This window comes from Lethenteron reissneri, chromosome 48, assembly GCF_015708825.2.
Source record: "Lethenteron reissneri isolate LAM-NWPU_2019-01 chromosome 48, ASM1570882v1, whole genome shotgun sequence".
Lineage (NCBI taxonomy): Eukaryota > Metazoa > Chordata > Hyperoartia > Petromyzontiformes > Petromyzontidae > Lethenteron > Lethenteron reissneri.
This window is the reverse complement of record NC_083826.1, coordinates 1,136,637-1,162,162: the sequence shown is the minus strand read 5'-3', so window position 1 is coordinate 1,162,162 and position 25,526 is coordinate 1,136,637. Positions and strand designations below refer to the sequence as shown.

At 54.1% G+C, this 25,526-nt stretch overlaps 1 protein-coding gene across 1 annotated transcript; it reads left to right on the top strand.

The window, feature by feature from the left end:
* The first annotated feature begins 346 nt into the window (after positions 1 to 346).
* Positions 347 to 24,611, top strand: LOC133354737 (chloride intracellular channel protein 5-like). The gene is made up of 6 exons (XM_061571802.1): positions 347 to 946; positions 8,570 to 8,679; positions 9,939 to 10,064; positions 20,111 to 20,217; positions 21,180 to 21,367; positions 22,436 to 24,611. The coding sequence occupies exons 1-6, from the start codon at positions 905 to 907 to the stop codon at positions 22,595 to 22,597; spliced, it is 735 nt and encodes a 244-aa protein (XP_061427786.1). The 5' UTR covers positions 347 to 904; the 3' UTR covers positions 22,598 to 24,611.
* The last annotated feature ends 915 nt before the right edge of the window (positions 24,612 to 25,526 follow it).

Sequence of the window (25,526 nt, the reverse complement as noted above, 5' to 3'; positions counted from 1 at the left end):
AATGAGGCAGGTTGATCATGGCGGGATGGGGGGGGAGTTTGACCATACTTCAACACGCTGGTCAATGCGGGTTGGTGAGTGAGGAGGAGAAGGGGGGGCAGACCCAGTCCCAAACATGTCACCCGACGTTAGCCGTGGCCAAGAATCGAACTGGGCCGTCGCAGGTTCGTCGCACAGCCGCGCTAAGCACTGCGCCACCACTCCGCTCCGTGCGAGCCACTTGGAGGAAGCCCGCGGGGGGTGGGGGCTGCAGGATGCGGGGGGCGCGCACCGGGAGGCATCTCTCGGCTCACGTCACAGGCGGCAGCAGCAGCAGCGGCAGCAGCAGCAGTAGACGCATCGGGAGAAGCAGCAGAATCAACATCAGCAGGAGTGGCAGCAGCAGCAGGAGCAGGAGAAGGAGCAGCAGCAGTAGGAGGAGCAGCAGCAGGAGAAGTGGCAGCAGCAGTAGCAGGAGAAGGAGCAGTAGCAGTAGGAGGAGCAGCAGTAGCAGCAGTAGAAGGAGCAGCAGCAGCAGTAGGAGGAGCAGCAGCAGGAGAAGTGGCAGCAGCAGTAGCAGGAGAAGGAGCAGTAGCAGTAGGAGGAGCAGCAGTAGCAGCAGTAGAAGGAGCAGCAGCAGCAGTAGGAGGAGCAGCAGCAGGAGAAGTGGCTGCAGCAGCAGGAGTGGCAGCAGGAGAAGGAGCAGCAGCAGTAGGAGGAGCAGCAGTAGCAGCAGTAGAAGGAGCAGCAGTAGGAGAAGCAGCAGCAGGAGAAGTGGCAGCAGCAGTAGGAGGAGCAGAAGCGAGAGCGGCACCGTCAACAAAAAGAGGAAGTAAGCCCCAGGAGGAGGGGCAGTGTGAGGAGACGCAGCGGCAGAAGCAGCAGGGAGACGGGAATAACGGAGTCATCAGCAGCAGCAGCGGAGATGTCTCGGGAGCGAGCCCCTGTGATCGAACTCTTCGTGAAGGTGAGACGACAGGTCGTGGATGATGATGAGACATGTGGATGATGATGAGACGAGTCGTGGATGATGATGAGACGTCGTGGATGATGATGAGACGTCGTGGATGATGATGAGACACAAGGCCGTAATTATAATATATATTAGGGGGGACACATCCCCCCCAATATTCAAATATGCTCAAAATGCCCCCGCCCCCAATATATTGCTATGAAAAAAATAATTGCTATGCTATGTAAATACATTTTTTTTCTAAATCTTGGCCACAATATCTGGACTTGTCTTCATATAAATAAATGCGTAGATTTCTGTGTATATGCTTGTGGTTATGGTTGTACTTTATTCATCCCCAATCTCTGCCATTACATACAAATGGTAAAAAAGTAAAAACAGAGCAAAGTAATACAATACACTATTAGACATTATGGTAAAAAAAAAAAAAAAAAAGTCCATCTCATGCGTTGTGCATTTTTTTATATTTTAGGCAGGAAATGAGTTTTCTAATTTAGATATTTTTCTGGGTTGGGACCCCCAGACCCCCTGGAAGATTTGGTCCCCCCCCCCCCCCCATGTTGACTCCATGGCTACAGCCTTGATGAGAGATGTGGATGATGAGAGATGTGGATGATGAGATAAGTCGTGGATGATGAGACAAGTCGCGACACGTGCGTCCGCGAAGTCTGCAGGTCACCCCCGGCGGAGGTGGGGGTGTGGGGGGGGGTCCCATACGGGGGAATAATCTGGGGTCCGCAGGGTCCCAGGGGGTCCGCAGGGTCCCAGGGGGTGCGTGAAGATACGTCAGCCACACCGCGCAGGTCCACTAAGCCCACCCACTCCGTGCCCCCCCCCCCCCCCCACACTGTGGTTGTCAATGTGTGTCATGTTGGAGTGTGGGGATGCCACGTGTAGTTGTGGAGTCCACGTGCAGCGGCGTGGCTCGTGTGGTGGTGGAGTCCACATGCAGTGGAAGGCTCGTGTGGTGGTGGAGTCCATGTGCAGTGGGAAGGCTCGTGTGGTGGTGAAGTCCACGTGCAGCGGTGGGAGCGGGGTGGTTCGCGCATTCGCCTCCCTGGTTCCAATCCCGGCTAGGGACCCCATCCGTTGTGTGCCTCGCGGTACAGTACAATAGACTGGATGTCGACGTGTGTTGGGTCTCGTCTACGTCTGCTCGGCCTAAAACGACTACGCGGGTGATGCGGTGCGTGAACATTATCACTGGGGAGACAAAGGCGGCCGGGAGTGGCGCTAGGCCACAACACTCAGGCCGTGCGCCCTTCCGACCTTAATAGGTGCTCGCTAACAGCACAAGCCCCAACCGTGTGGTCTACTATGGTTGTACTGTATCGTGGTCACATAGATGTGGACAACACCATCAGTGACGGTTATCCGAACCGGTCCTGGGCCTCCCCTAGGTCGATTCAGCCTCAAATGAGTACCTGGTGCGATATGTAAATATCGCCACTGGGAAGACAAAGGCGGCCGGGCGTGGTGTTGGCCACCCACCCCCTCGTGTGCCGTGCCGACCTTCATAGGTGCTCGCTAACAGCACTTGCCCCAACAGTCCATTAAGGCTACACGGGGGAGCTTTGTCCTTTATTACATTATGTTTTATAAAGTCCGTATATATATTCATGCATGCTATTGATTTTCCAAACGCTTTCAACTCGTTTAAACACCGTGTCGCCGATTAGGTTCGGCAAAAAAGTACATGCATATAAATACTTGTGTATTCTGGTGTAATTGTAACGTAAGGGAGGGCCCGTTTCCTGGCTTCATAACGCACTCCGAGATAAAATCAGCAGCAACTTCCTTCTGCACCAAGAGCAGCAGTTGCGAGAGCTGTAGCAGCAGCTGCGATTGCAACAGAAGCAGCAGCAGCAGCAAGAGTAGCGATTGTAGCAGCAGCTGCAGCAGTAGCAATAGCAGCAGCAAGAGTAGCGATTGTAGCAGCAACAGTAGCAACTGCAGCAGCAGCAAGAGTAGCTATTGTAGCAGCAATAGCAGTGGCAATAGCAGCAGCAGCAAGTGTAGCGATTGTAGCAGTAGCAGCAATAACAGCAGCAATGACAACATCAGTAGCTCATATTCATTGGGTCTTTCGGTAAAGTCACGTAGATAGGTTCAAAGAAAATAACAAAAACATGATCTACGTGACTTTACCGAAAGACCCCAAAGAATATGAATTCGTGCAGTCACGAAAGCTCTAAGTCAAGATTTAGAAACAGTAGCATCAAGAGCAGCAGCAGCAGTCTTAGTGGCATCAGCGACATCAGCAGCGCACAGAGACGCATGCCACGTTTCGAGGAGTCAGCAGGCAGGTTCAAGTTCAAGTTCATGTATTAGGTGTAGCCCTGTGAGCCATTCGGCTCTTGAATCGGGTGCAACCGCAACAAACAAAAAACAAAAACATGAATAAAAAACATCTTAAAGTGAATATGTGACTGAGTGCAAACAGAAAATCCAAGAAAAGACAGCTAAATATTGCAGAAAAAACCACCGGTACACCAACGCTGTGTGCACAAATCCCAGTGGGATGCAAGTCAAACAACCAACAACAACCACAAGACAACTTAGATTAAGGCCATCAGTCTAACTCTGTACTACAACAAACAAACATGGCAGGCGGTGGTCTGCCCCGCGTATCCATCTCTCCGCAGACTGAAGCCCCCTCCGAGTATTCCCGACAGGACGCCACGTGGGCCGCGCGTGCCCTCGGCACGAGTCGCCGCTTCCAGCAGCGTCGTGTCAGCACGAGCAGAGCCCGTCGGCCTGCTCCAAGCTCTAACCAACCAAGTCTCAAGACATTTTTAAAACTTTCACTGCAACGAACTCGAGTTAGTCGCGTCCATCCGACTCTCTCGTCAGCAGCGACGGCGTTGGGGGTCACGGTAACGAACGCCGAGATGGCACGATGTGGAGTCGCCTTCGCCGTAGATTTTAAACAAACAGCGGCCACGTCTATCAAAGTGGTTCGCCCAGACGTGCGGACACAAGCGATCGCTTTAGAAACCCATATTGTACATAAACAATCGGAATTTTCCGATTTAAAGCTTTCGTGACTGCAGGGATTCATCTTCTTGGTTCTTTCGGTAAAGTCACGTAGAAGGGAAATAATAAAATAATTAAAATTAAACATCATAAAATACAATGAACCTGTTCATTCAGACGCTGTCTTTCCGACAGAACTGTTCTTCACCTGAGGACGGCTGCTTGTGTTGTGGCCGAAACGTCGTGAGAATTGTATTTTATTATGTTTCATTTGTATTATTTTATTATTTCCCTTCTACGTGCCTTTACCGAAAGAACCAAGAAGAACAATCGGAATGTTTATTTAGACTTGGGGAGGGGGAATCCGATGAGCTACGAAGCGCTTGTTGTACAGATGTCCGGCATGGGCACGGAATCTGCAAAGTTACAACAGCAAATGCAACAACAACGACAACGACGACGACGATAGGAATGCAAATTGGAGAAAATGGTGAGCAAGTCCCTAAATATGAATTGTAGCTTCATTATATAATACGTCCGATGTCGCAAGCTTAGGCAAGGCAGCAAACACAACAGAGGTGTTTTATCCTGACAGCGCTCCATTCCGTTGATTAAATAAAGTGCAGTGCACATGGCCAAGGACAGAAAGCGTTGCATGTGCCAAGGATTTTCTCCCGTGCTTCAGCAGGGTCCTGCACCACAATGTTTGGCCAATTTTGTTTGAACGACAGTTCTGTGTGGTGTTGGTTGTGAAAAAATAGCTTTACAGCTCGTCGGATTCCTCCAATACAAATACATATTCCGACTGTGGGTGCGAGGAAAGCCCAGAGGCGCATACGGCAGGATACGGCACGCGCACCTGCACACCTGCGCACACCTGCGCACCTGTGCACACCTGCACACCTGCACAGGTGCGCGTCCATTCGCTGCTGCATGCGGCCTCCCCAGGGCCGTGTGGGTCCTGCGGGATATTGTGCCAAACTTCCACCTCGCTCGGTCAGCGCAGACTTGTGTGAAGTGGGCATAGAGGGTGGCGATATAGAAACACTCAACTGGTACGGAAGCGACTCGCCACCGATGTTAGCCGTGCTCCGAATGACCTCCTCGCCCTCACCGCCAGATGAATGAAACGTGACGGAAGGTCGTTGCACGCACACAAAGTGCTCGCCACAACTGAAGCACAACACCTCGCTGCCGATCTCGTCAAGGGGCATAAACCATCATCACGCGAACTCCCCCGGTGGTCATCCTCGCAGCGGCAGCGGCGGCGGCTTTTGGCTGCGCCATCGAACGAAGACGGCGCTTTCGGATGCGCTTGTGCGGCCGTCTGGAAAGCTCTTCTGCTATAAGGAAGCCACTGGAGCTAGGCGATTTTAATCTAGATTGAAATCCCATTTCTATGGAACTGATTTTTGTGTTCAGTTTGTTGTCCTTCCCCCACACCTCCGATTAACACGGCTTGCTACGTACGGTGAGAAAGAAGTGCTGCATTCATAGACACGTGATGGCTGCTGCGTGGAATATGCGGTGGGGAGCACAGGGCAGTGCATAACATCCATCGTTGTACTGTACATCTATACTCGAGGGTCGACACCTGCCCAGTTTACATTCGAACCGATGCCAATCTGTGTGCGAGATCTGGTGTCGTCATTGCCTTGTTGAACTTCATGACACAGTCACGTGCTGCACCCTCTCTCACCACAGACCCAGTGACAGTCACGTGCTGCACCCTCTCCCACCACAGACCCAGTGACAGTCGCGTCCTGCACCCTCTCTCACCACAGACCCAGTGCTGACTTAGAGATGTCGTCCGGGTTTGGTCTGCAGCGGGAAAAGGTGGCAGCCCTAATATTAAATGCTCCCCACGTTCACCAACCCACACTACTGGCGAGCGTGGTGAAGTATGGTCAAATAACTGCCCCCCCTCCCTCTCCCGACAAAACAGCTGTACATGGAGCGCGCTTGAGTCGTGATGGAACTGGGGCGCGTGCTCGAGTCGAAATCTTGAGTTCAAATCCCGGCCGCGAGCCGACTCAGCTCCCCCACGGCTGATAATAATTCATGAGAGCTCCACCGCGAGATGTTAATTATGTTCAATCTACGGACAGACTCACCTCCAGCATCGGGATGGGGAATTGCCACCACTGGCTCAGGGAGATGAGTCCCAGCCCCCGCACTCACTTGCACAAGAAACGAATTTAACCTTTTGACCTTTGCCATGCGCGACTTTATATTGAGGCACGTGCTGCGATTGCCACGTGTCTTGGTTTCACCTGGTACAGACTGGGAATTGGCATCCGTGTTCAGGCAGGCAGGAATTCATTAATACCATGATCTAGTACCGGTATTGAGCCCGACTTTATTACCGTAAAACAACACAGCACCTCTAATTAGCGCGGTTGGCTATGTATGGTGCAATGGAAGTTTCACACAGATAAATATGTCTGTGTTTGGTCTATTGTGCAAAAGGTGGCAACCCTACCGCTCACTCACTCACTACCTCACCCACTCAATCACCGATTCATTGGTCCGGTTACTCAGTAACTCACATCCGCTCGCTCGCTTACCCACCCCACTCACTCGGCATTTCACTCATCTATGCACTTGGGGGGGGGGCACCTGGTAGGGAATTGGCACCTGTGTTCAGATGCCGGTAAATTATTTGTACCCGAGATCTCGTGTTGGACTTTATAATACTCGACTGCAGGTTCTTGATAAGACGCGGTACCGGCTGAGACATGTCTGGGTTTGATCCGCAGTGGAAATGGTGGCACGTGGCCTGCCCGGTGTGTACGAGGGCGGAATGCGTCACGCGTGGGTGACTGTGGATCTGCTCGCGCTGGGGATTAAATAAAAACAAACGGCGTCATTGTCGTGTTGACTTTGGTCAAATCGCAGTGTTTGTCCAGGGAGTGGTTACCCCTCCATCGCAGCGGAATCTAGGACGTTCTAACTTTAAAAAGGAATGCCGATCATGATGAGACTGTCATAAAACGGGGTTTGTCGCCGTTGAACGCCGGGTTGGCTAACATAGAGGGGCTAGCAAGCACAACAACAACAACTGCCATTTGCCACTAAGTGGTGGTGATGCCACTTTGTGGCACTCGGTTAACATCTTGTCTGTCCTCGGACTCCACCACCTGAGCAGTGAGCCGAGTTGGCGGATGAGTTGCCGGGGCCCTGAGAGCAGCAGAGAGGCACAACATCGCCTCCAATTCGCGCGGTTGGGTGCGTGCGGTGCGAAAGAAGTTCAGCATACATACAGGGACCCCTCTACTTACGAACGTTCGACTATCGAACTTTCAGAGATACGAACAAACCTGTCCGTATGTCCGGTTGCCTGTCCGGACCGAGAATCGTGAGTTCAACCGCCGTGCAATAGATGGTGGTGGTGGCATCTACATCTGCAGGACACGAAGAACCAGTGGAATCTACATCTACAGGCGATTATTCAACTTTTAAAGGCATTTCCCGTGTTGAGTGTACACGCCGTACAGCACGTTCGTCATCTTGATTTAAATCTCGATGTAAAGCTTCTTTCGTGACTGCAGGGATTCATCTTCTTGGTTCTTTCGGTAAAGTCACGTAGAAGGGAAATAATGAAATAATAAAAATATAAAGCATAATAAAATGCAATTCTCACGACGTTTCGGCCACAACGCAAGCAGCCATCCTCAGGTGAAGAACAGGTCTGTCGGAAAGACAGCATCTGAAACTTGATTTGTTTGTGATCTCTCACCTGAAGACGATCGCCTGTGTTGCGATCGAAACGTCGTGATCTATTATTGTTCTATCTACGTGACTTCACCGAAAGACCCAAAGAGTACGTTTGTAATCGACGGAATTCAAGTTGGACTTACGAACAAATCGACTTACGAACAGACCTCTGGAACCTAACTCGTTTGTAAGTCGAGGCGTCCCTGTACATACATCAGCAGCGGCTAGGAGGAGGCCACTGCACGTGGGGGTCGGGCTATGTGAGAGTCGCAGAGGCTGCCCCCCGCTCACCACGTGCCCCTGTTGAGCCTCCCAGGAATATCGTGGCTCTGTCCGGCGGCTGCTGCCACGCTGGTGCCACGGCGAGCGGCACGCGGCGCTCGCGAGGTCGCTGAGTCGACCTCCCGGCGCGGCAGTGGCAACAACGGCGCAAGTTTCTCGAGTGCTCGCCCCGTGCCTGTCCACCCGTGGGTGCAGCACAGTCCATGGTCGGCAGGTCGTGGGTGCTGGGGTCAAGTGTAGGCGCTCCCTCCTCTGCCGAGGCATCTCGCCTGTGTGGAAGAGCAGGCCAAATACACTCTGGAGGGAACTCTCTGGGCCACCCTCCAATGAAGACCCTTTTCACGAGCAGTGGCGTCAGCAAGAAATTGCAGGGGCTGCGCCTTAATGTGGTCGGTGTAGTCGGTGGTGTGTGTATTCACAGGGGAGCGGATATTCGAACTGGTCATAGCCCTCCCTTAGGTCGACTCAGCCTCAAATGGCTACCTGGTGCAGTGTGTAAACATCAGCGCTGGGGAGACGGAGGCGGCCAGGTGTGACGTGCGCCCGTCCAACCTTCTCAAGGTGCCGCTACTCGCTAAAGGCACTTGTCCCAGCAGTCTGTTAAAGGCTATACGGGGGGTCTTTGTCTGTGTGCGTTCTCAGGCCGGCACCGACGGAGAACGCATCGGGAACTGCCCCTTCTCGCAGCGCCTCTTCATGCTGCTGTGCCTCAAGAAAGCCGAGTTCAAGATCGTCCTCGTCGACCCACGCAGGTACATTCATTCATTATTCATTCACTATTCGTTCATTATTCATTCATTGGGGGGCCACAGTGGCTAGGAGATGTTACATCCCTCGCCTGGTGCGCAGGAGGTCGTGGGTTCGATCCCGACCGTGACGCCTGCTGTGTATTTGGAGTTCGCGAGTTCTCTCTCTCCCCGTGGTCGCGTGGATTGTTCTCCGGCTTCCTTCGGTTTTTACCCTCCACATTTAGAAACCTGCGATTTAGATTATGTGGCTGCTCCTGTAGATTCCCAAATGGTGATATAAGCCACTTCGATAAGCTACAATGTGTGGCCAGGTCGCCTCTGATAAAGAGCTGATGGCTCGGTGGGCTTCATCTGGTGAGACCATTCTAGTCGACCACTTTCATGACGTGCACAATTTAACTTAAAATGGACATTGAGAGGCACCAGAGAATTCGTCAAAGAGAGAGGGAGACGTCTGGAGACTCCCGCAGGAGAACGTCGCTGACGCAGCGAGAGACGAGGGAGCGAGTGCCGGACGATCGGAGCTGCGACACAGAAGTCGCAGCAATACGACTCCATTACACGCCGCGGTGGTGCATTGTGGGCAATTATTTATTGAATTAGCAGATGGAAGCCTGTTTCATTTTGCAGACAAAATCTCACGGAGTTTTAGTTCATCGCTCTGTGGGCCTTCTGAACCATCGCAGTGCGGAATGTTTATTTGTTGAAAAAGTTTTCTAACTTTCGCTGGACGGGTTCACGGTCTTCGGGGAGGGCTCTTGCCCATGACGTCAGGCAACTGAGCAGCATCAGTGACCCAGGCCTGGCTCTGCTGATGAGACTCGCAACGTCGAAACGGCTCCGGCGATCACTTGGATCAAACTGATGCCGCTGCAAAATGCACTCCCAGAAGGCCGCGTGGCTGATGGGACGCGTCACACGTGTGGCCAAAGGAGGCGGACAACACAGAGTTACCTCTGAGATCCCTTCAAATGACCTCCACTCCACACATTCGGGAGCAGCATCTTCCCACCCGCCCTGCCACTGGGAGCAATGTTCTCTGCGTACAATTCCAGCGAGTTACTTTCATTCTCAGAGCTGCCACTCGCTTGCTTAAGCGACCAAGGGCCGATGAAATTAAATGTCGGTTCATTTTCAGGTGGCGAGACACATCCCAGTCTCACGTTGTTTCTAAGTCACTCGAGCGCGCGCCAAACTCCCCGCGCGCGATCTCGTCGCGCTGCGTTAACGCCGCTGCGCTGACGCTGTCCGTGTGGTGCCAGGAAGCCGGCCAGTCTCGCAAAGCTCGCTCCAGGCACCCAGCCCCCCTTCCTCACCTACAACGGGGGAGTCAAGACGGACACCATCAAGATCGAGGAGTTTCTCGAGGATGTGCTGTGTCCTCCAAGGTGAGAGGTCCCCATGCATACACAATCATCCATACATTGTCACCGTCACCATCATCGTCACCATCACCATCATCATCATGCATACACAATCATCCATACATCGTCACCATCACCATCATCATCATGCATACACAATCATCCATACATCGTCACCATCATTGTCATCATCATCACCCATACATCATTATCTATTTATCACCACCACCATCATCATCGTCGTTATCCATACATCATTATCTATTTATCACCACCACCACCATGATCATCATCATCATCCATACATCATTATCTATTTATCACCACCACCATCATCATATCCATACGTCAATATCCATTCATCGCCACCACTATCATAATTAGCATCATTCATACGTCATTATTCATTCATCGCCACCATCATCGTCATCACTGTGATCCATACAACACTATCCAATCATCACATCAATGTTACGCTGCTGGTGGAGGTTTTCCCTGCTCTGTCCGCTGCTTCTCGCAAGAGGATGATATTCCACGCAGATGCAAGGCGATGCTGAGTGATGTCTATATACAAATATCCATGGGATGCCGCCGTGGCGTAGCGGTTGACACACTGGATTTGCAAACCAGCGGGCGTCGGTTCTATCCCTGGCCATGGCTAACATGTATGTAAAACTTCATGTTTGTATGTTGAACTTCTTTCGCACCGTACGTAGCCAAACGTGCTAACCGGAGGTGCGAGGAAGGACAAAAACAATTAACACAAAAAGGAGTTCTCAAGAAATGAGTTTTCAATCTAAATTTAAAAAGTTCATAGCTCCAGTAGCTTCCTAATACAGTACCGGAAGGGAAGAGCTTTCCAGACGGCCGCGGAAGCGCATCTGAAAGCGCCGCGCGATGCGGTGACCACCGCCTTTGTGTGATGGCAGCAGCCAAGAGCTGCTGCTGCCGCTGCTGCTGATGATGCTGCTGCTGCTGCTGATGATGCTGCCGCTGCCGCTGCTGCTACTGCTATGATGATGACCACCGGAGGAGTTGACGTGATGATGGTTTGTGCTCCTTGACGAGATCAGCGAGGTGTCGTGGTTAATTTGTGCCGAGCTGTGTCGGGTGGTGGTGGGTTTAACGACACATTTATATATTTACGCGATCTAACCCAAAAAAAACCTGTATTATGGATGATATTGGTACCGAAAGCCAACATGTTAAACCAGTGGATAATGAGTTCGTCTGACGGTCTACGGTTTTGGTTTTAATACATTTTAATCGACAAGCAGAGGAGGCTCACTTAATGGACTGGCTTGGCACTGCCGTTTATTACCCCACATTGATTTCCTCCCTCTAAGGGTGTATGCTCTTCGCCCGTGGCGTGCGCTTGTTTTACGATATTAATAATTGATTGTTGGCAAAAGCCACGTGCTGTTGTTACTTCGTGGAGACCTTGGCCAAAGTTCACCTGGTGTGCAAGGTTATGTTGTTTTATCGGAATGGTACGTAACTAAACTAAACTATCAATTTTTTTTTTATTTTTATAGAAGCGACCTGGCCATAAATGATAGCTCAACGAAGTCGCTCATCACGTGGAAATTCATGGCAGACAAATAATCTAGGCACACGTTACTAAATGTGGAGGGAAAACCCAGAAGACTCGGGGAGAGAGACATACATTCAAACTCCAAATATACAGCAGGTGCCAAGGGGTCGGGATCGAACCCACAACCTCCTGTATTCCAGGCGAGGTGGTTAACATCTCCTAGCCACCGTGATGATGATGAGAGAGAGACATCGCACTCTCCATTAAACGCAGAGTGTTCACTTGCGTGTGCCACGGTCTATCCACAGCTGCATGAAAGGCCTTCCTAAAGCAGTCCTAAGAAATGAGCTTTCAACCTAGACGATGATTTAAAAGTGCATCATAGCTCCCAGTGGCTTCCTGATATTGGAAGCAAGAGCGTTCCAGACGGTCGCAGAAGCGCATCTGGAAGCGCCGCGCGCCGCGGTGGTCTGCATCCTCGAGTGGGCAGACCGGGGCGTCACGGTGGGCATCCTGGGCTTGGCCCCGGGCAGCTTCTCGCTCGTGAGACAGAAGTTCGCGCATTGACGCCCTCAGCCCAGCCGGAGGCGACTGAGCAAACAAAAGCCCCAACACACTCGCAGATTTGGGTTTTGACTTCGTTTTTGAAAATCGCAGCCATGAGCATTGAAAATACCGCGTCCATTTCCGCGCGGCAAACATCGAGACCGTAGCCTCACACAGCCTCGTATCGCACGGTTGGCGACACACGGTGGCTACGTACGGTACGAAAGAAGTTCAACATACATGTGGCGCGAGGCTGGGCTAATATGTACGTACGTTGAACTTCTTTCGCACCGTACGTAGCCAAGCGCGCTAATCCGTGAAGACATAACCCGGGCAGGAAGGGACACTTTAGCCGTGTCGTGATCGGATGGGAGAGCACAGCGAGAGAGGTAGGGAGCGAGGGAGGGAGGGAGATTCCACGCGCGAACACCGCGCCGGGGCAAGGGGCTTGCGGTGAGACCCCCGATCGCTCACCAGGCCCAGAGGCTGCGAGGAGGCATCTGCTCCGCCGCGGCCGGCTCCGGCGGCAGGAAGTCGGTGTCGTCCCCCAGAGTCCGGAACACCGGGAAGCGGGTGGTTGTTAACGCGGGTGGAACAACAATGGTTCAGGCACGCGTGTCGCCCACACGCCGCGGACGTTTCGGGAAAAAACGACGTGTCCGGTGACAAACGCATCCTAATGTCGCCCAACGGTGCATCACGGTGACACTTCACCGTCCAAGAAACAGATAAATCTGTGTGTGGGAATGTGCTTACGCATCATTTTTATTCAATGAAGGTCAGGAGGGGTGGCGCTGCGGTTAGCACACTACGCTATAAAACCCAGCAACCTGAGTTAGATTCCCAGGCGTGGCTAGCCGTGGGGAGTGACATCTCAGCGGCTTGAGCCCCGCGTCCCCCACTGCCCCAATCCTCACTGAGCAGCGTGGTCAAGTCAGGTTCATACAACACAAACAACCGACGTGGCATATCAACAACAACAACGACGACGATGATGACGTCAAATTTCACCACGGCACCGCACGACATTCGCGCTCCTCCTCGACGCCCACGGGAAGGGAGTTGCACGGCCCATCTGTGTGTGATCCATCAACCCTGGCTGGTGGTGGTGGTGGCGGTGGTGGTGGTGGTGGTGGCGGTGGTGGTGGTGGTAGTGGCGGTGGTGGTGGCGGTGGTGGTGGCGGTGGTGGTGACGGTGCTGGTGGTGGTGGCGGTGGTGGTGGCGGTGGTGGCGGTGGTGGTGGTGGCGGTGGTGGTGGTAGTGGCGGTGGTGGTGGTGGTGGTGGTGGCGGTGGTGGTGGCGGTGGTGGTGACGGTGCTGGTGGTGGTGGCGGTGGTGGTGGCGGTGGTGGCGGTGGTGGTGGTGGCGGCGGTGGTGACGGTGCTGGTGGTGGTGGTGGCGGCGATGGTGGTGGCGGTGGTGGTGGTGGCGGCGATGGTGGTGGTGGTGGCGGTGGTGGCGGTGGTAGTGGTGGTGGCGGCGGTAGTGGTGACGGCGGTGGTGGTGGTGGTGACGGTGCTGGTGGCGGTGGTGGTGGCGGCGGTGGCGGTGGTGGCGGTGGTGGTGGTGGTGGTGGCGGTGGTGGTGGTGGTGGCGGCGGTGGCGGTGGAGAATGGGGTACAGCGACGTGTGGACTCATATCCGTCTGTTCCATCTGCATGGGATAGAAGTGTTGCCGCCTCGCACCTGTGGGGTTCTCTGGGTACTCGGGTTTGCGCGCACACGTTGTGAACACTCTCACTGGGTGGACACGTGCTCCCTATGTTGGACGTAGCCAACCGTGATAATCGGAGGCGCGGGGGAAAATCATCTCCACGCCGCCTCTGTGTGTAGCGGATGACGCAATGGTGTGCGATGCAGTGGCGTACATGGCGCTACTCGATACAAACGGCGTTATTTTTTTAATTCGATAAGCGCAAACAACGTGGAATAATACGCCGGGAAGACAGATTTAATCAGTGCGCGCTGGTTTGCTCTTGGCACACGGCTCAGAAGCACGGCTAACAATGGACATCATCCAAACAATTCAGAAGAGCAAGCGGGCCTGGGCACGACGTGCTGCTGGAGGGTTTGTGGATGATCTAGAATAGTCATGGAGACGTAGCCAAGGGGCGGTACGCGTCTGGGAGTACGGCCCCCACGGGAGACGGAGCGGTGAAATCAGCTCGTGTGCAGGTGCGAGATCGATCGTTGTGTCGCAGGACCGCGTGAGAAGGCGACGATTTGGGGGAGGCCTACATCTAGCAGTGGATAGGTCATGTCTGTATGTTGAACTTCTTTTGCACCGCTCGTAGCCAACCGTGCTAACCGGAGGTGCGGGGGAAGGACAACAAACTAAACACAAAAGGCTGTGTTCTAAAGAAATGAGTTTGTCAATCTCAAGTGGCTTCTTAATATCGAAAGGAAGAGCGTTTCCAAGCAGACGAGCAGTTCACATGCGTGTCTGCTTGCGGGCGGTCAGAGGAATGGGTTCGCCCCGCAGCTGCTGCTGCTGCTGCGGCGGTCAGGAATTGCGTCTGTGCCGTAGCACTTCTCCTTTCGTGTAAGCCGACGGCAGTGGGACGTGACGTGTTGGCGATGTACCCCGTGGCTTGCCGGGATGCTGAGCGGTGGCGTGAGTGAGTCTCCTGCAACAAATCTCGGTGGGCAAGTCGATGCGATGGGTTCCACGGGTAAGGCCCTCTGAGCTGACAGAGATATTTTTTTCAGAAGCGACCTGGCCACAAATGATAGCACAAATAAGTAGCTTATCATCACGTGGTAACTCACGTGTAGCCAATTACTCTAAACGCGTGACGGTGATTCTAAATGTGGAGGAAAAACCCGGAGGACCCAAAGAAAAAAATCCACGCGACCACCGGGAGAGAGGAGACACGCAAACTCTAAAATACACAGCAGGCATCAGGGTCGGGATCAAACCCCCGATCTCCTGTACACCAGGCGAGGTAGTTAACATCTCATAGCCACCGCGGCACCACTTTGGAGGTCACATCCCTCGACTTCGGCTCGTGAGGCGGATGGCGCGCCGACTCGTTTGAGGTGCCGTCCGCTCTCCTTCACGGGAAGTCGAACGAAGCCGGGGTCCCCTCTGCTGCTGGGCAGGCGGGTGAGGGAGTCCGCGCCTGAGGAGCACCACCGGTGTCTGGCACCGCGCTCAGTTCACGTGAGAGATTTCGTCGCAGACAGGAAGGCGAGCCGACCGCCACAGCAACGGGAGTGATTGCTGCATGGTTGTATTCTCACAGTGCGTGTTTTCATAGCCACATTGTTGGCACGCGCCGCTGTGAGACCGCCGGACCCCCGGTTCTATTCGCAGCTACGAGCGAGATATGAACTCAGCCCTGTGGTGGTGCAACATGCTCTGGCACGTGTTGTGACCCGTACCGCGTAGATATGAGCCGTGTCCGTTCAATGCTCGCCGAGCTGCATTGGCTTCCGGTTGCACTCATTGCACGCAAAGCGCTCGCCACAAATGGTCCACAATACCTTGGCGATCTCGTCAAGGAGTATTTGTAAAGAGGCATTATCACACAACGGAATAGCAGCAGCAGCCTCTGTGTCTCTGTGCGGCTGGCATAACGCGCCAGGATGGCTAGGAGATGTTAACTCCCTCGCCTGGTGCGCAGGAGGTCGTGGGCTCGATCCCGACCCTGACGCCTGCTGTGTATTTGGAGTTCGCGAGTTCTCTCTCCCCGTGGCCGCGTTGATTTTTCTCCAGACCCTCCGGTTTTCCCCCCTCCACATTTAGAATCAACGTCACGCCTTTAGAGCATTTGGCTGCTGTACATTTCCACGCGATAAGCCACTTCGTTGAGCTATCATTTGTGGCCAGGTCGCTTCTGAAAAGAGCTACATAGCTCAGTGGGCTTTGCCTTCTATAATGTTTTTGTTTTCATTTAAATGGAAGGGCCGTTCCATGCGAACTCTAGAGAGGGCCCCCTAAGACCATTTGCCCGCCTCTTATACGCAGGCCAGACGGCTTGGACGAGGTGGGAGCGCTCGCTCTTCACCTCACCACACGCGGACCTGCCACTAAACTAACCGTAGCGCGACCCACGTGCACCCACACTGCCGCGTGGACAGAGTCCGCGTGGGGATTTAGAATCTTGCCGCGGCGGGAGATGGGACTGGCGATCTCTCTCGGACCGCTTGTGCGGCGTGCCGCTGACCGCTCGTGACACCGCTACCGTGGCAGCCTCGCGATTCCAATAGAGGCCACGGCAAGCTTACTCTTCTCGCGTTGTGTAAATATTTATTATGCAGTCGTTTCCCCTACTTTGTAGCGCGGCTGCTGTAAACCCGGCGACTGATTTAGCATCAGCCCCAACATCGTCAAGTTTCGGAGAGGGTTCACGCTGGGCCAGAACATGCCCAAATGATATCCTCAGAACGCCCGTGTGGTTTTTTTCTGCAGCCGAAGACTCCCCCTGTATAGCCTTAAGAGACTTTTGGGGCAAGTGCTGTTAGGCGAGCACACGTGAAGGCCGGCACGGCACAGAAGGGGTGGGTGGACAGCACCACGCCCAGCCGCCTTTGTCTCCCAGTGGCGATGTTTACGCACCGCACCGGTTACTCATTTCAGGACCGCTTCTGAGATCACCCATGTGGACTGTGAGTGGGTTTCCAACTCGGGTCGCCGGGTTCGTAGGGCTGTGCGCTAACCGCTGCGCTGCTGCTCCCCGTCAGAAAGCAACACACACGCACACACGCGTGCAACAACGAGAGGAAGTTCAAGTTTCCCTTCTAAAGTTTTGATTGTTTCGAGTTTCGATTCGTGGAAACATTTCCCAAAAGTCTCGGCTCACCCGCCGAGTGTCACGAATGGCCGACGTAAATGAGAACGTTCACCAGTCCGTGGGAATGGTGGTCACGTGGGAGTGGTGGTCACGTGAGAGTGGTGGTCACGTGGGAGTGGTGGTCACGTGGGAGTGGTGGTCACGTGAGAGTGGTGGTCACGTGGGAGTGGTGGTCACGTGGGAGTGGTGGTCTCGTGGGAGTGGTGGTCACGTGGGAGTGGTGGTCACGTGGGAATGGTGGTCACGTGGGAGTGGTGGTCACGTGGGAGTGGTGGTCTCGTGAGAATGGTGGTCACGTGGGAGTGGTGGTCTCGTGGGAATGGTGGTCACGTGGGAGTGGTGGTCTCGTGGGAGTGGTGGTCACGTGGGAGTGGTGGTCTCGTGAGAATGGTGGTCACGTGGGAGTGGTGGTCTCGTGAGAATGGTGGTCACGTGGGAGTGGTGGTCACGTGGGAATGGTGGTCACGTGGGAGTGGTGGTCTCGTGGGAGTGGTGGTCACGTGGGAGTGGTGGTCTCGTGGGAGTGGTGGTCACGTGGGAGTGGTGGTCCAGTGGGAGTTGTGGTCACGTGGGAGTGGTGGTCTCGTGGGAGTGGTGGTCACGTGGGAGTGGTGGTCTCGTGGGAGTGGTGGTCACGTGGGAATGGTGGTCTCGTGGGAGTGGTGGTCACGTGGGAATGGTGGTCTCGTGGGAGTGGTGGTCACGTGGGAGTGGTGGTCTCGTGGGAGTGGTGGTCACGTGGGAGTGGTGGTCTCGTGGGAGTGGTGGTCACGTGGGAATGGTAGTCTCGTGGGAGTGGTGGTCACGTGGGAGTGGTGGTCTCGTGGGAATCGTGGTCACGTGGGAGTGGTGGTCACGTGGGAATGGTGGTCACGTGGGAGTGGTGGTCACGTGGGAGTGGTGGTCTCGTGGGAGTGGTGGTCACGTGGGAATCGTGGTCACGTGGGAGTGGTGGTCACGTGGGAATCGTGGTCTCGTGGGAGTGGTGGTCACGTGGGAGTGGTGGTCTCGTGGGAGTGGTGGTCACGTGGGAGTGGTGGTCACGTGGGAATGGTGGTCTCGTTGGAGTGGTGGTCACGTGGGAGTGGTGGTCTCGTGAGAATGGTGGTCACATGGGAGTGGTGGTCTCGTGAGAATGGTGGTCACGTGGGAGTGGTGGTCACGTGGGAGTGGTGGTCTCGTGGGAGTGGTGGTCACGTGGGAGTGGTGGTCTCGTGAGAATGGTGGTCACGTGGGAGTGGTGGTCTCGTGAGAATGGTGGTCACGTGGGAGTGGTGGTCACGTGGGAGTGGTGGTCTCGTGGGAGTGGTGGTCACGTGGGAGTGGTGGTCTCGTGAGAATGGTGGTCACGTGGGAGTGGTGGTCTCGTGGGAATGGTGGTCACGTGGGAATGATGGCCACGTGGGAGTGGTGGTCTCGTGGGAATGGTGGTCACGTGGGAGTGGTGGTCTTGTGGGAGTGGTGGTCACGTGGGAGTGGTGGTCACGTGGGAATGTTGGTCTCGTGGGAGTGGTGGTCACGTGGTGGTCTCGTGGGAGTGGTGGTCTCGTGGGAGTGGTGTTCACGTGGGAGTGGTGGTCACGTGGGAGTGGTGGTCACGTGGTGGTCTCGTGGGAGTGGTGGTCTCGTGGGAGTGGTGTTCACGTGGGAGTGGTGGTCACGTGGGAGTGGTGGTCACGTGGTGGTCTCGGGCGGTGCTGAAGCAAGCCCGAGGAGAATGCGCAAGGCAAGGAAGCCGTCTCGCTGTATCTCCATGGCCACCCACGATGTCCGTGAGGAGATTCTCGGAACTCGGGAAGACAATTCCTGGAAGAGTTCCATCTGTGTGGGAGGACCTGCGCTTAGTCGCGGGCAGGGCATCAGCGGTTGATGGTGAGGGAGGTGTGAGCGGTGAGGTGGGGTGAGGGAGGGGTTGGATGAGAGTGAGGGGTGGGGTGAGGGAGGAAGAGGCGAGGGAGGGGTGCGGTGAGGGAGAGGTGGACGGAGGGGTAGGGTGAAGGAAGGGTGGGGTGGGGGAGGGGTTGGGTGAGGGTGGGTGAGGGAGGGGTGTGGTGAGGAATGGAGGGGTAGGGTGAGGGAGGGGTGAGGGATGGGTGAGGGCACAATTAGGACGATTGCCCTCACACTTGGGACCCCCCTAGATCCATATCTATGGGACCCCCTCGTGGTAGATGACCCCTGGTGGTAGATGACCACTGGTGATAGATTACCTCCCGTGGTAGATGACCCCTCGTGGTAGATGACCCCTCGTGGTAGATGACCCCTGGTGGTAGATGACCCCCCGTGGTAGATGACCCCCCGTGGTAGATGACCCCCGTGGTAGATGACCCCTGGTGGTAGATGACCCCTGGTGGTAGATGACCCCCCGTGGTAGATGACTCCTGGTGGTAGATGACCCCTGGTGGTAGATGACGCCTGGTGGTAGATGACCTCTCGTGCACCGCAGGGCGACTCGGCACCTGATCTGCTCGTTGCCCGGCTTGGCCTGCGACGTTTCACAGGCCTACTGCGGGCGTTGTGCGCCGTGTTGCTCACAAGGCCCACAGGTAAATACAAACACAGGCTGCGTCCAGCACGTGTCTGCACGCCAGCTGTGCGTATTACTACTGCAGCTAATGGCTCGTGAAGGAGTTGCATATTCCCCCCATCCCCCCAAAACAAATGCTTTCATGGAGCAGTGAAGAAGAGGGAAAGGCGTAAACATCTGACTTGAGTGGGGTAGACATTTTAGAAGCGACATTTTGTATGTACGTGGCCATGACTAACATGTATGTATGTTGAACTTCATGTATGTATGTTGAACTTCATGTATGTATGTATGTTGAACTTCTTTCGCACCGCACGTAGCTAACCGTGCTAATTGGAGGTTGGGGTTTGAGTTGTTGCTTGGCTTGGTTTGCTATGTGATTCGGTGGTTAGTTGGGTGGTTGGTTCGGTGATTGGGTGGTTGGCTGGGTGATGGCTGAGAAATCGATTGGTTTATTTGATCGGCTGAGTGATTGAGCGGTTTGCTGTGTGGTTGGGTGGCTGAGTGATTGAGTGGATAGCTAAGTGATTGAGTTGGCTCAGTGATTGCAAGGTTGGCCGAGTGATTGAGTGGATAGTTACGTGATTTGGGCAGCTGACTGAGAGACTGAGTTGCTGGCTGGTCTGTGGGTTGTGGACTAACGTAAGTTTCGCTCGTGTGCTGTAGGTACCCAAAGCTGGTAGCCAACAACCCCGAGTCAAACACAGCTGGGAGCGACGTCTTTGCCAAGTTTTCTGCGTTCATCAAGAACACGAGCAGCGCCAACAATGACGGTGAGTGGAACTCTGTCCACGTGGCTCTGTGTCTTCCTGTCCCTGTGTCCACGTGTCTCTGTGTCTCCCTGTTCCCGTGTCTCCCTGTTTCCGTGTCCACGTGTCTCCCTGTCTCTGTGTCCACGTGTCTCTGTGTCTTTCAACTTCCTGTGGCTCGTTTGCATGATGCACAATGGCTGTGTGCTTTGTGGACATTTACGTGATTGTTTTACTCATTGTTATCTCGCCTGCACTGTTATTCTGTTATGATGATGGGGTTTTCCCATCATTTACAAACTTGAATCACAAAGGGGATATCAATGGAGTGTTTGGCATGGGGCATCATGGGTGGTGGTAAAACACTCAAGGGGAGAAATGTAACATTGAACACATAAAGAGGTGCCCACCAAATCTATAACACCCCCCCCCCACCCCATCAAATGTAACCCGGTGCTGTCTGTGTACGTACATGTGTGTGTGTGTGCACGTGTGTGTGCATGTGCACGTGTGTGTGTGTATGTGCACGTGTATGTGCACGTGTGTGTGCGCGTGCACGTGTGTTTGTGTGCACGTGTATGTGTGTGCACGTGTGTGTGTGTTAAGGCTAGACGGGGGATATTTGTCTGTGTGTGGAGAGCGGTGGTGCAGCGGTTAGCGGTGGTGCAGTGGTCAGCGCTACGCTGCGCTACGAACCTGGCCACCCGGGTTCAATTCCCGCTCACGGCCAAAACCAATGACGATTATCTGAACCATCCCTGGGCCTCCCCTAGGTCGACTCAACCTCAAAATGAGTGCCTGGTGCGGTGTGTAAACATCGCCACTGGGGACAGACAAAGGTGGCCGGGCGTGGTGCTGGTCACCCACCCCCCCTCGCGTGCCGTGCCGGCCTTCATAGGTGCTGCTCGCTAACCGCACTTGCCCTCGCAGTCCGTTGGAGGCTCTCCGGGAGAAATCTTTGTCTTCTTTGTCGTTTGGCTTTGCAGCGCTGGAGAAGGCGCTGCTGAAGGCGCTGGGCCGCCTGGACGACTTCCTCGCGACTCCGCTGCCGGACGAGGAGGCGGTGGAGGGCGAGGACGGGACGCCCGGCACGAGATCCACGCGCAGTTTCCTGGACGGAGAGCGGCTCACGCTCGCCGACTGCAACCTGCTGCCCAAGCTGTACACCGTGCAGGTCGGGCGGCACGGGGACACGCGGCTCGCACGCTCGCACGCACGCACAAGGTCCCCTCCCCCGTAGCCTTTAACAGATCGTACATGATCTTTTTGGTTCTTTCGGTAAAGTCACGTGGAATGGAAAAAAAAACATAATAAAATTATTCTGACGACGTTTTGGCCACAACGCAAGCAGCCGTCCTCAGGTGAAGAACAGGTCTGTCGAGAAGACAGAGTCTGAATGAAACACCCCAGGCTTGGAGCGTCTATTTAAGCTGGGTTGGAGGGGGAAGAGCGCCTTGACACAATAATTTGCATATCAAGAGGAATTTAGCATATATTTATTTTATTCTATTATTTCCATTCTATGTGACTTTACCAAGAGAACCAAGAAGATGAATCCCTACAGTCACGAAAGCTTTAAATCGAAATTTAGATCGTACATGAGTCAGTTTCTAGCGCTTGACACAACCTCTCTCACTCTGATAGGACTAGTGGTTGGAGTGGAACTGTTTTTGCTGTTTTACTGCCTTCTTCAAGCTCGGCAATTGATGTACGGCTGCTAATTCAACTTATATACTTTAGAAATGTAATGGGCACCACGGTGGCGAGATGGGATCTTCCTCGCCTGGTGTGCAGGAGGTCGGGGGTTTGACCCCGGCCCTGACGCCTGCTGCTGTGTATCTGGACTTTGAATGTTCTCCCCGTGGTCGCGTGGATTTTTTTTTCCACGTCCTCCGGTTTTTCCTCCACACTTATGAACGTGATAATTGAGATGATTTTGCTTCTATAAATGTCGACATGATAGGACACTTTGATGAGCTATCATTTGTGGCCAGGTCACTTCTGAAAAATAAGTCAAAAGCTCAGCGAACTTCACGTGGTGAAATAAAAATGGTCGAGTTTTATTTGTATGCTTTTGTGTGATTTTTTTTTACCTTTCCTATGCTTTCCACTCCCATCGTGTTGTTGTACTATTTGTTCCTGTAACGTTCTGACCCCGTGCCCCGACTGGACAATTCATCTGATTCCTCCACGATATAAAAACTAAACACATCTTATTCTCATTGTCTCTGTGCTCGTGCAGGTCGTCCTGAGGAAGTTCAAGGGAATGGAGATCCCCGCGCAGTTCACGGGGATTGCGCGGTACCTCAAGCACGCGTGCGCGCAGCCCGAGTTCACCGACACGTGCCCGGCCGACAGCGAAATCGAAGCGGCCTACACCGCCGTGGCCCGGCCCCTCGCATAGACGCGGCGCGACCGCATGGCACGGCACGGCACGGCTCGGCATGGCGTGGCACGGCATGGCTCGGCACGGCGTGGCATGGCGGGTGTAACGGCCGCTCCCCCTTACTCCTAACGCATTGCAGCATCAGCTCTGTCCCTGGTTTTCCACCGTTGACCAATCCAGACATGTCTCTCGCTCAGCACTAGGCCTATTCACATTCGTGCAGCGTACTGTAATAGCCAACAACACGATGTATGTTGAACTTCTTTCGCGCCGTACGTAGTCAACCGCGCTAATCGGAGGTGCGGGGAAGGATAGCGACATATCGGCCACCGAGGCATTGTGGGACATTGAGTCGTCACACGTTCCATGGCTCAACGTCAACCAACGTTGGACCAACGTTGGCATCTGCGTGACTGCCATACTCGTTTCTGTGTAGCTGCCATACTTTTTAATCTCTATTTAAACTATAAACACATTTTTATTTGACCAGGTAAGGCCCACTGAGCTGTGTAGCTCTTTATCAGAAGCGATCTGGCCACAAATGACAGCTCAACGAAGTGGCTCAGAATGTGGACATTTATAGCAGCCAAATACCCTAAAAGCACGTTGATTCTAAATGTGGAGGGAAACACCGGAGGACCTGGAGAAAAATCCACGCGACCACGGGGAGAGAAAGAGAGACGCGCAAACTCCAAATATACAGCAGCAGGCGTCAGGGTTGGGATCGAACCCACGACCTCCTGTACACCAGGCGAGGTAGTTAACATCTCGCGACGGTGGCGCCCACTTGAGCGTCTTCACGGCAGCCTGCTACGTGGGGAGCACGCGCCTGAAAGTCAATTTAAAGTTTGTTTTCTCACGAGCAGAGAGTCACATGGGTGTCGTGGCAGTCAATTGCAAAGCAGCTGAGGTGTGAGTCGACAAGATAAGAGTCTGAAAAATAAGAAAATGTTTTACCCCTTCTGGCAATAGAACAGGAGTTGTGTTAAGATGTTCAAACGCCAAATAGAAACCCTTTGCAAGGACTCAAGTGCGAACCACTCACATCAACCAAACACGGTACTTGTGGCGAACATGGAAACAAACGCGCTCTGATGATAATAATTCACGGCATAGTCTTTGAAGCCGATTGGCCTTCACCGTACACAGCAGCTTCTTCCGTGTCCTTGTCTCACGAGTGTCAGAGCAGAGAACAACGCCAACATGTGAACGGATGAGAGCCGTTTGGTTGTTGTTTGCGCTCGTTGCGATGCCCCTTCAATCCACACATTTAAGCCGCGCTGGCACCTGCGCCAATAATCACAATTCCGACTGACAGAGCTGTCCGTTGTGTATGTTGAACTTCTTTCGCACCATACGTACGCTAATCGGAGGTGCTGCGTTTGAAGCTACATCGTTAGTGTGCTATGAAGGAGGGCCACATTACCCAGACACGTTGCCTTGTTACACATTCTTCCTTTTAAGGCGACACACAGCGTTACCTGCTGATCCGCCCAGGCTGGACATGTGTGAAAAGAGCTTCACAGCTCATCGGATTCCTCCCCAAGTCTAAATAAAACATTCCGATTCAGTGGCATTGTTGTTGTTGTTGACGAGCGTGTTGAGTTGTTGATTGCGAGCTGATGCTTGCGCACCTGCTGCCACCGCAGCGTCTTTCGCATGGATTCAGAGCGGCAGGTTAAAGGTGTAAGGATCTTTGCGAGGACATCTGTCTCCGCTCGGGATAGGCCCTCAACATGTCGCTGGCAAGGACGAACCAAGGGGTCCGATGGATCGGTTCGTCTGGCCCTGAGGAGGACCTTTGTTGCCAGGCTTGTTGTTTCTGCATGGCGACGTTACGGTTGGTTTCCTTCGCGATGTCGTCCCTTACGAACTTCGTCGTTGAACTTCGTTGCCGCAACCGTGTGGGGCCGCGAGAAGGCTGACAGCACCCCGCCGCATCATCCGCAACAGCGTCACCAGAGGTCGCAAGTGTAGTGTAACAGTGCCAGCTGGTGGACAACAGCGCCGGCTGGCGGACAGACAGCGCACACGCCGGTGAGGGCGTGAGCACGGGGTGTGGGCAGAGCGGAGGAACTGGGGCAAGGGTCACGGAGGACCCCGTCTGGAGGCCCCTGGAACCTGCCGGCGGGTTCGAGAAGGAGGCGCGGTCAGGGTGGAGCCAGGCCGCGCTGCCGGGAGCATAAAAGGAGCCGAGAGCGGGGGGCTCGCGGCTGTCGGTGCTGGAAGTGGACTCGTCTCGTCGCCGCTAAACGTCTCCGCTAGATGTTGCGCTACGAAGGAGAGGAGTCGGCTATCTCAGTCAGCGCCGTCCGTGTTAGACGGCCGGTGTTGTGTACAGGCTGAGCTACTGTGGAGAGTGTGTGGACGAGACCGTGAATGGTGGTGAATAAAGAAGGTGCCTCCTACAAACCTTGTCTCCGAATCATTGACACTACACATTTATTGAACATTGTGGCAGTCTTTTGAAAGGGGGCCCTTTTCTCACAGTTGGGATGGGGGGGTCAGGTGGCAAAATATTTTACATTCGAGGCAAGTGGCTTACGGGTGGCAAGGAGTAGTATTGATTCGGGGGGGTTATTTCTGATATCGTGAGAAAGGATTTTTTTTAGAAAAGCCATTAAATATCCATGCTGATGCGTTGGGCGAGTGCAATGCTGCACTATATAGGCAACCACAGATGTTGGAGAGTGCGTGGAGGAGAGTGGAGTGAGATGAGAGGGGAGAGGCAGGAGAGTGCGTGGAGGGGAGTGGAGAGAGATGAGAGGGGAGAGGCAGGAGAGTGCGTGGAGGGGAGTGGAGTGAGATGAGAGGGGAGAGGCAGGAGAGTGCGTGGAGGGGAGTGGAGTGAGATGAGAGAGGCAGGAGAGTGCGTGGAGTGGAGTGAGATGAGAGGGGAGAGGCAGGAGAGTGCGTGGTTGGGAGTAGAGTGAGATGAGAGAGGTAG

Bases quoted from the DNA above. Each gene is read 5' to 3' on its own strand.
- LOC133354737 (XM_061571802.1), top strand. From the start codon at position 905: ATGTCTCGGGAGCGAGCCCCTGTGATCGAACTCTTCGTGAAG. The intron at 947-8,569 runs GTGAGACGACAG...GTGCGTTCTCAG, and splicing joins TGATCGAACTCTTCGTGAAG to GCCGGCACCGACGGAGAACG. The intron at 20,218-21,179 runs GTGAGTGGAACT...TTGGCTTTGCAG, and splicing joins GAGCAGCGCCAACAATGACG to CGCTGGAGAAGGCGCTGCTG.